Genomic DNA, 10368 nt, shown 5'->3' with positions numbered 1-10368 from the left:
TTCAGATCTGTCTTACCCCTTATAGTACTGCTACTCACATTCCCTCAGCAGGACCACCGACAGTACAGGATCACCCACTGACTTTTTAGCACCGTTCAAGCACCACATGTCCATCAACTTTCCACAGTGTAAGACCCCCCCACCCCCACCCCCCACCCCCCCACTCCCCACCCCCCCCACTCCCCGTGCTACACCACTCACTCTGCCACCTTTCTAAATCAGACCATGTGCGAGCCTCGCACAACAGATGAACTCAAACGTTTCCTAATATTCAGCAAATCCCTGCAGGATAATTTATTCACTGTGAGGAGGCTGCAAGGACAAATATTTGACGCGCTGACGATGAAGGCTCTCAAACTTTCATTTGTGCTACATTTTTAGTTTTTTTTTACATTTTTAAATAAATACATATTCATAAGATGGTTTTAATCTCTTCTTCCTTGTAGTGCATTAAAGTGACGGGAGCCATCACTGCAGGGGGAATGATGAATGCCTTAGACCCTTAAACTCCTCCATTGTGTTGTGGCGGCGTGATTACTTAAGCGCGTGCTGAGTGTGTATTGATGAGATCGGGGATATAACGGGAGGACTGAAGCACTCGAGCTAATCTGAACCCGCTGGCCTCAAGGGATGGGACCGAAAATTGAATTAGAGGAGGGAGTGACAAATTTGACTCATCCCACTTGTCTGCATTTGCATTAATATAGGTAGTGTGGAAGTTGCTTTTAGAAGAATTACCTATGAGTCAGAGAGAGCTCTATCTTTTACACATGCCGCGGAATAAACACTTAAAAATAAAAAAAAACCTAACAACCTCAATGCAGACTTGTGTGTGTGTGTGTGTGTGTGTGTGTGTGTGTGTGTGTGTGTGTGTGTGTGTGTGTGTGTGTGTGTGTGTGTGCGAAAAGCCCAGACAGACTGAGTGAAAACACACCGTAACAAGTCTTCGTGGAAAGCATCACAAAGGATGGAGGGTGAGCGGAGTGATGGAGCGGGGGATGTCAGGGAGACGGAAGTGTCAAGCAGAGAGAGTGGCGTCTTGTCACAAGAAGGACCGGAGAGAGGAAGCTGGTTGCTTTGCGTATATCATGACCCTCATTTACAAACAAAACGTTTGCAACAGCTTTAAAATGAGCAAACTGTACAATTTACGTCCAGTCTTGAGCTACAGAGTCTAAAAGCAGTGATTACAGATCTGAATTGACATCCCATTAAAATGGACCGTTTCAGCAAAAAGCAGGATATTTAAAGGCAGATGGGGAGAAGTAACGTACTAATATGGCAATTAACGTTTGCACTTTGTCACTTTTTCCCGTTATATTACGTCTAAAGAGACACTTTTGCAGGGGACGACCATGCAGTGTGAAGAATGAGACAGCAGGACTGTGAAAGCTTGTTGAAGGATTCATTGAGAATTTCAGCCAAATTAGAGATCCTCTTAAATATATAAACTAAACCAATCATACTTTATTAATTGCCTTGGGAAAATTCCTTCTTTTTTGTTTTGACCCGTCCTATTTCTAGGATGTGGAGGTGCAGCGACATTAGGGTGCACCGGGGAGGTGGCGGGGGTCAAGGGTCTTACCCAGGGACCCACGATGGTGACACATCAGCTGTGGGATTTGAACCGGCAACCTCCCAATCCAAAGTCTACTTCTCTGAGCTCAAGGTGCTCACTTTCCAACAAATTATACAAATAAACAAATACAATTTTGTTGTGATTTTCAATACTGACTCTAAAAAGTCACAAACAAGGCAAAAGGTCAATGCTGCAACATCCCGACATAACAATGTTGAAATTCTCAATTTAGGAATATTTTATTGTCTGCCCAATAAAGGTTTAGATCCAAACAACCACAGGGCCCCTCTTTTAAAAGCCTTCCCTAAAATAATACAATCGTGCCAGACCTTCTACACATTGGGTGTTTGCTGGAGCGTCACTGTTCACTGTAGACATGGAACTCTTGTTCCAGGGCAAAGTAAGTAAGGAAGTCGTCACATTTGAACAATTCAATACACAATTTATTGCAAAATATGGCTCCTATTATTGATTTTTAAGGATGAAATATGAACACAGACGAGTATTTCTAAACTTTAAGTCGACCATAAAAAGGAGATATTATAAGTATTGTTCATTTAAAAAATACAACAAACTATGTGGTCTTTTTAACTCTATAGTTGACTTTTTACCTGTAATTTAATATGTTATCCATTCAGTGTTCTTTTGCTTGTTAACCAGATACGCTATTATTGCTGCTTCACTTTATTTCCCATCGGGCTTCTGTAAAAGATACATCTGTGAGTAAATTCCAACTTTCGTCAGAAAACTGTTGGATGCTTTGTGTCACTGCTGGATGTCATCAATCACACCTCAATGGGCAAAACTACCAGCGTGGTGATTTTCAGCTTTCTTTGCGCCTCATTTTCACTCCTCTCTGCATTTCATTTCTCCACAGCCTGTTCCCACAGGGAGGGCTGAGATCAACAGCATGTTGCTTAAGGACACTCTGACATTGAACTGACAATAAACTGCAACTGAATCACAACCTGCTGATGTTCAACAGGGATGAAGCCCGGTAGTGGTTTAACTCTGAGGAACACTTTTTGTTGTCCCAACTGGAATAAAAAAAAAACCAAGTTGTGTCTTATATTTTTACTGTTTTCTGACATTTGCCAGCTAATTTCTAATCATGAATAAGGAGTGACTTACTGCTGGGTCTGTATTTAAAAATAGTTGCTTTGTTGATAACAACTACTCTTATTTTTTCTTTTAATCCATTAAGACCTGAAATTTCAATTGCTTGTGTCCTCTTACGTGCTTCTCCCTTTAGAGCTGCATTTGACATAATTCCAACTATTTCACGCTGTATTTCTGTAGATAATGACACATTTCATTGGCAGAGGGTTATTAAAGAAAAAATAAAAGTGTCTCACGTTCACGCTCTGAAGATGTAAGGTGTCACCCGTTCCTCTGGGACTTGCTGGGTTAATAGATAGTTGCAGTAGATAGAGTGGAAATGTGAGAAACGAGTGCAGAAGAATGACATCTAACAAATGTCAAGCTGGCTGCTGATGTTCGTGCAGCACGCACATTAAACACTCGTCCGTAACGTCGTCCTACTTAGTCACATTTCAAACATATTGTCATGTAATTGAAAACGAAGCATCATATTAGAATAAATCGCCCAACCGTACATACTGTACTTTGCGTCTAACCCAGAGAATTTGAATTCTACTCACGTGTTCATGCATTATTAAAGCGAGGAGGCGTCAGTGGTAATGAGACGTGTAATGTTTGTGTTGTCTCTCTAAAACTTCTGTTGGACACCAGGGAAATCTTTTGCCCTGCACATCATTTTTTACACTAACTCGATCATTTTCTCTCCCCAGTATTTGCTAATGTTTATTCTTGCACCCCCCCCCCCCCCCCCCCCCCCCCCTCCCCCGCGCTGTTGGTTACATCATTTGGACTGCCATTAATTTCTGATCGCACATTATTAATTCCCCTCATTTTCTCGACAGATTCACCAAAGTGTGCAACTATTAGTGCATGCTTAATGACATTTATGAGATTTTAAAATGAGACTCTTTGGTTTGTGGGCACGGTGAAATGAGTCTATTCTTAGGGTCTAATGAAATCAGATTGATTCTTTCTCTTGTGGCTGCAGCCTCTGCAGTGGCCCGTTCGGTGCTGTGCAGGTAACAGCACTGCTTGCAAGTGACAGGATCTGAAATGGAATCATGCCAGCTTCTGTGTGGGAGAACGGACAGAATGCTGACTATGAGCAACTGGACCTCCCTGAAGACACGACGCGTTTCTGTGTGTGTGTGTGTGTGTGTGGCTGTGCACGAGCATGCGCGTGCAATGAGAATAGAGAGGGGGAGCTAAAAATAGCCAGACACACTGTATACGTGTACAGTATCGAGATCTTTTTCAGATGTTGGAGCTCTTTTCACAAAGCACCAGCACACTTTTAATTGTCGTCGCACCAAATGGAGCGGTACAGTAACAACGGTTCATCTGAAACGCCACAAATCCTTTACAGAGATGGAAGTAAGCTGCAAGCAGCATGTCCATATTTACCGACTGGTCCATCGTGCTTTAAACAAACAGTACAAACGAGGGGAAGGAAAAAAGGAAGACGACAGATCTCACACTGGTGTGTTTACTTCTTCTTTTTTTGCTCACTGTGCTTCTGTAGTAATGTAAATAACAATGTGAGAACCACATCATTTTGTTGCTGATAGCAGCAGACTGTTTTCCACAAAGAAATCATAATGTGGGATGACTGTATTTCAAGTTGGCGACGAAGCAATTATGCAGCAATGTGTTTCACATTGACAGAAGCTCCAAGGTCAAAAACGAATGACTCCACAAAGTGAAATTTGCTGATACAGCGATAAAATTCAGGTTGTTTTTGTCGGTCTTTAATCCCAGAAACATGTGAAAAAAAGAACATTCTCCACTCTGTGTTAGCTCTTTCTGCTGATTCACTGAATGACAAAGCAGTACCGAATTTTCAGCACGATAGAGTGCACCGGAATGTAAGCCACACCTGCAAAATTTAACAAAAAAACCCCCCCAAACAAAACTTCTGAACACAATATTGACAGCAGTCAGCTGCTGGAGCTCCAGACCACAGAAAGCAGCACAAGAGGAGCTCACCAAGAGCCGAAATGTCACTTTTAAGGCAAGTTTTGGAGAAGCAGAGGCTCTAAAAACAGCATGTATCTATGTGCAGAAGTAAAATCTGGCGGCCCGAAACCTGTTAACCTGTAAAAATCCATAAATTATCAGCATCGTGTTATAAGCCACAGGGTTCAAAGTGTTGGGAAAAAAAGTCACGGCTTATCATCTGGAAAACACGGCAATTTACAATTCTGACTGCATCATAAACATTTTAAAACTACACAGAGCCCACCACATAATGTGTGTCATTACCAGTGTCAAAAATCACATATTACAATGTGAGACATGACTGCAGGGCCCTTACTTGTCGTTACATGATGGTAATAAATTACTAATTAAAAATGCGGTTTCAAACACTGGAGTTTATGTGCATGTCTCATTACCTTGTATGTGAGGGCAGTTGTGAAGCTGCACAGATGCTGTCTGTCTCTTTCCTTCTCTCCATCCTGCTCACTGAGCTGAACATGAGCCTCACCTGTTATGTTAATGGTTACACTCTCACTAAACTCCTACTCACCGCCCGGAGAGCACTTGAATAATGCTGAGCCAACTCAGTTCTCTTAACAGCAACATGGAATATAGAGGTAACAATAGTGGCAGCCTCTATTTATAGCATCTGTGCTGTATGAGCTTAACAGCACTAACATAGGATCACTTTACCTTGATAAGATAGTAGAGTAGAGCAGGATAGAATAGAATAGAATAGAATAGAATATTAATTCCACATAGCCATATGTTTGTAGTGTTACTGAACTACTGGCAATATTTAGCTTAGTTTAATGTAATAGTTAACGTCAGTAAGTTGGAGAAAGATGCTATAATGGTAGTTTTGGAAAAAGAGGGAAAAACAAAAGCCTGATAAAATGAAATTATTGTAATAGGAACATACAAAAAACAAGTCAGTACAACAACCTTTACACGTGAACGCTGATTTTGGACAAAAATTAACATCTGACAAATCTATTAAAATCATTTTTTTTCATATTCCCTCACAGAATGGCATCGATTGCATTACCCTACAGCCAAATCAGTGCCATGTGAGGTTTGTACTTGCACAGGTATTTATCCTACACAACATACACATAAACAAATATACACGCACGTGGAGATTTGTATTGATCTGTTTCAGTGTGTTTGATGAAATGTCCATAATCAGTACAATTATGTGAACTGGCTGCCAATAGTTTTGCCAAACCGAGTGAAACAAGGACGAGTTTCCTGTTCTGCAGCACTATGAGGATTTTACATCAAGTGTTGCAGTAGTGAGGTTTTAAATCATTTATCAACCACAGAAATATAGAAAGAGGAGAGATTAAAAAAGGAGAATGGGAAGAGGTGAGTGTCTTTACTGTTGATGCGGCAGGTCATTCAGAAACAAATACGCACTCGTGAAAGGCAACAGCATTTGTACTGCAAGAGTAGTGGTGTGGGTTTTTTTTTTTTTTTCCTTCTTCCATTTTTTCCCTGCTGCAGTGCCCAGTGGTGGTGGGGCGGGCGGTGCAGGGTGGGGTTGAGGGGTGGTTCTTTTTTCCCCCCTTTCCTTTCTCAGGTGGATCATGACTTTGATCGTCGATGCAGTGAAATCCGAAGGCCACCTGCTGCTGCAGGGACACGGACATGCTGTCGCTAACATCTGCTCCGACAGCGATCTAACCACGCACTCGTAAGCGTGCATGTGTGCAGGAAAGTTACATATGCGTAGGCGCAGCGCACGGCCTCCCACACACGCACACACGCGTTTACTCACAAACGAAACGCGCACGCAGGACTTAACTTACCCACGCTTCTGTAGAGAGAAAAACACATGCACACACGCGAACCCTATGACACATTCAGACCTCCTACACTGCTAATAAAAGGCCGTTGAAAAGGCTTCAGATGGAAAGGCTGCGCCACAACGCCGTCTGTCTCTATTCTTCTCACTCCGTCGTTCCTCTCCTCCAGTTTACCTGCTCCATTCCTGCATCCCGCGAGACAGCGGGGAGGCAGCCATGCCACTACCTGCCGTCCCAGCATGCACTTCTACCTGACAGTTGCACGAGCCGTCGACCTGAGCACCAACACACTGGTTTCCTTCCGGCCGTCACTCACTCTTTATGGAGCCCGACTGCAACCTCGCACAGAAAACAACGGCTGCTAAATAAAACAAAGATCATCCACACTGCTTTTCCCTTGAATATCGCTGTGGATATAAATAACCCGTTGGTTTGTTTTGTTTTTTTTCCTTTTCTGTTTTCGCTCCTCAGATAATGAGCCCTGAAAAGTTAGCCGGGATAATAAAATGCTCTCCAAGCAATTTCCAGGAAATGCAGTTGGTGCAGCATCAGTGCACAACATATGAATGGGAATCATTTACATATCAGAATATCATTTTCTTCAGGGCTGCCCTAATAAGCAATGTGGCCCTAACATGGGCATTTGCAACACAATCGTATCAATTATCTCGCCATTAGCAGCATCCATGTGATACGCTTGTGCTACCTGCCACGTTTAGTGGATTGTCACAGCAATGACCGGAAAATCCAAGCACCAATTGGAGCTTTGAATGAAAGGTTTATTTTTGTCCCATTGTCTTTGTGAACACTGCGGTCTATCAGCTCCTAACTCTATTAAAAGATTACTGCCGCAAATATATATAGACTGGAGGGAATTGGCATTTTTGAGTACAATAGCTGAAAAGGAAGAGATGACATTTGTGTGCTTCTTCCTTGTGGAGAAGTTATCAGAGCGATCTCTACAGTTCTATATCTGCTGCGTGTCATCTGCTCAGTCCTGCCACAGCGCGAGCGTCTCTCTGCTTCCAAAATCCAAGCAAATGCAAGGCTGAAAATCCCCTGAATTTTTTTGCTGAGGGCAAACAATACAACACAAAGGATCCTTTTGTCAATATTTACCATCCAATTTTAGGCTGCAGCTACACCTGCAAGAAACTCTGTGAGCCTTCATTTATCAGATGGTTTTCGGTTCCTATCTATCTTTAAACATCATTCAGATGAAACAAACAAACAAAAAAAAACACGTGCCATTTCAGCTTAGGTGAATATGCTGCAACTTTGCATTCATGTGCAGAAACAGACACTTGTGTCTTTGGGGGACAAAGCCATTGATTTGAAGGCTGTGGTCAGAGCAAGACAGCACGTTCCAATTCTCAGAGACTCTGACTGCCATTTTACATTACTATTGATCTCTACATTGAGACACACAGCACAGCATCGATCTTAACACCAGCACGAGCAAGGGAGAAGGAAGAACGAACATCTCATGTGCCACTCGAGTCCCACAAAGCCGACCGAGGACAGACTGACCAACAGATAACCGGCACCCTTTGTAAATGCATGCACAAAGAAATGGAGCAAAGAAGGAGCTGAAAGATATCCACAGAAAACATACAGATTGGTGTAAAAAGACACTTTAATCTGCAGGGTCGCCTCAGTCCCTTTATCTGAATATAGATATTCCTATGTGAAGTGCTCCGGGGCATCACTGTCAGTCCTGCGCTGACAGGGGAAAGGGAAAACTGGTGCAGGAGACAATTAATATTCAGAAACACTTCACTTTTGTTCATAAGTAGAAGGAGCAACTCGAGCAAACAGTAAGGGCTGAGGGATAGGCGACAGAGGGTTAAATGAGGAGATCTGTGGGAGAAATAAAGGAGATGAGGGAGACACAGGACGTGAGCTCAATATATTAGAGCTCAGCAAAGCATTACAAAGCTCTAATCTATACTTCAAGGTTATTAACATCTTAATAATGACCCATTAAACCATACATAAAGTGATCAGAGATAGCTCTACACGAGTTTCTTGGGCTGAGCAAATTAATCTGACATGGTTTGGTGAAATCTGAATTGATAAGAATTAATTATGCGGGTGGGTGCGGGATGGGGCTGATAGTGATGCAACACCTGTGGATCAAGGTGAATGAATGGGGGAGCAGGGAGAGACCACACACGCGCACACACAAACACGCACATAAAACATTTTAATTACAAAAAATAATAATTAAAGGTGTCCTTTTCGAATTCGTACGGGATTATTTGACTCAAGGGGCTTCCCAGTGTGTCTCCACATCCTGTGGCAGGACACAGCCGAGCAGGCAGCAGCTGCACCTCCATCCTCCGGTCACACCAGCGTCCATGCAGCCGCGCACACCCAACGCATGACTCAAAGCCTCGCCGATGACCTCATCCGACACTCACCAAAGTTTGCTGGTACTGAAGCGTCCGGTTTTCGGTCTTGTCCTTCGCCATCGCCGCAATATCCTCATTAAAAACGCCCTCCCCCCAAAAAAAATAAACCAAAAAAATAAATAAATAAAACAACAACAATAAAAAAAAAAAAAAACCCGAGATTCTTCGGGACGTAAATTGGTTTTAATGTGCGCCCGCCGTCACACGTGCGCGGTGTAACAGGTTTTCTGACATGAGCCCTGCTGCGTGACGCAAAGCGCCGGTGCTACGATGCGCGCGTGTGCGCGTGTGTCTGTGCGCGCGCCGGGCAGAGTCTGCGGTTAAACAGTGAAACACCGCCTCCCTCCTCCACGTCCACCGTGCTGCTCTGCCTCCGAGCTGGACAAGGATCTACGTGGGCTTCTTCTTCTTTTTTTTTTTTGTCTCCTCTTCTCTTGTGCGAGAGCGTGCAGGTGTAAGTAAGACATGATGAACAGAGATCAAGACTGATGCAGGGTAATTAACTGCAGTCACACTTCAGACTTCCAAATCCTGCTTTTAATAGACCTGGAGGAACAACCAGGAGTCTAAATCTGCGCCTGTTCTTCACTGTATTACATCATTTCAGTACCACCGATACTTTTCTGCAGTGATTTCAATGATCTTCCCTCATAGCTCAAATGTAATAATATAGTAGACTTGTGTGTTGTGAAGAGGTCGTGCCTCCCATAGTGTGGACCAGACCTCATGGGGGTTCCAGCAGGAAAAATGTATGGAATAGACTTCTATTCAACCTGCATCTGCAACATGTGGCTCTTCAGTTCCTCTGTATTGGCTGTCTGAAGCCTCTTAAAATGAACAATTTTCATCGGTTTATTATCGCTCTCTCTTTTCTAAAATTTTATTTGCGTACCTGGCTTGACTTTTTTTATTATTTTTTGTTTTGTTTTTAAAGGCTTTACTGGCTAAAATGGTTACAAACCGCTTAAAAAGTATGGAGCCAGAATGGAGTAAAAACAGGTCAAATGGTTAAGATGGCCAAAATGGTTACATGATAAATGTCTGAACTGCTAAAAGAACCAAACGAGTTGAATCAGTTAAAATAGGCAAGCATTTTTTTTGCTACATTTTTGACCTGCTACAAAAGCAAAATTCTGAATTGTCGTCATGAAGCATCATGATTGTACATTTAGAAAAACGACATAAATAACTGTATGAGCTGTGTGATCTTTTATGATTCAATGTGTTTTGTGGCTCCAGAAGAATTTTATTTGGCGGAAAGTGACAGAATCAGCTCTTTTGACAGGAAAGGTTGCAGATCCCTACAGAGGACTTTTCCCAGCATGATTTATTGTTTTTAATTTTTGAGGAAACATAATAGACAGGGCAGTGGTTTGCGCTCTCGCCTTACGTCGATAAGGTTTGGTCTTGTGAGGTTAACTGGTGGCCCTAAATTGCCAATAGAAGCATTAATATGAGTGTGTCTGTCTCTCTGTGTTTGTCCTGTGAT

At 42.7% G+C, this 10368-nt stretch overlaps 1 protein-coding gene across 1 annotated transcript in view; it reads right to left on the bottom strand.

The window, feature by feature from the left end:
* Positions 1–8939, bottom strand: part of clcn2a (chloride channel, voltage-sensitive 2a) — a gene marked incomplete at both ends in the record, with an annotated part of 56906 nt that extends 47967 nt beyond the window's left edge. Inside the window, one exon of the mRNA XM_080503594.1 lies at positions 8889–8939. Coding sequence (XP_080359720.1) covers positions 8889–8939 — 51 coding nt within the window. The remainder of the gene's footprint in view (positions 1–8888) is intronic.
* Positions 8940–10368: the final 1429 nt, after the last annotated feature.

Source organism: Blennius ocellaris (genome assembly GCF_963422515.1).
Source record: "Blennius ocellaris genome assembly, chromosome: 10".
Classification (NCBI taxonomy): domain Eukaryota; kingdom Metazoa; phylum Chordata; class Actinopteri; order Blenniiformes; family Blenniidae; genus Blennius; species Blennius ocellaris.
Note: the sequence above shows the minus strand (reverse complement) of the source record. Positions and strands in the feature narration are given on the sequence as shown.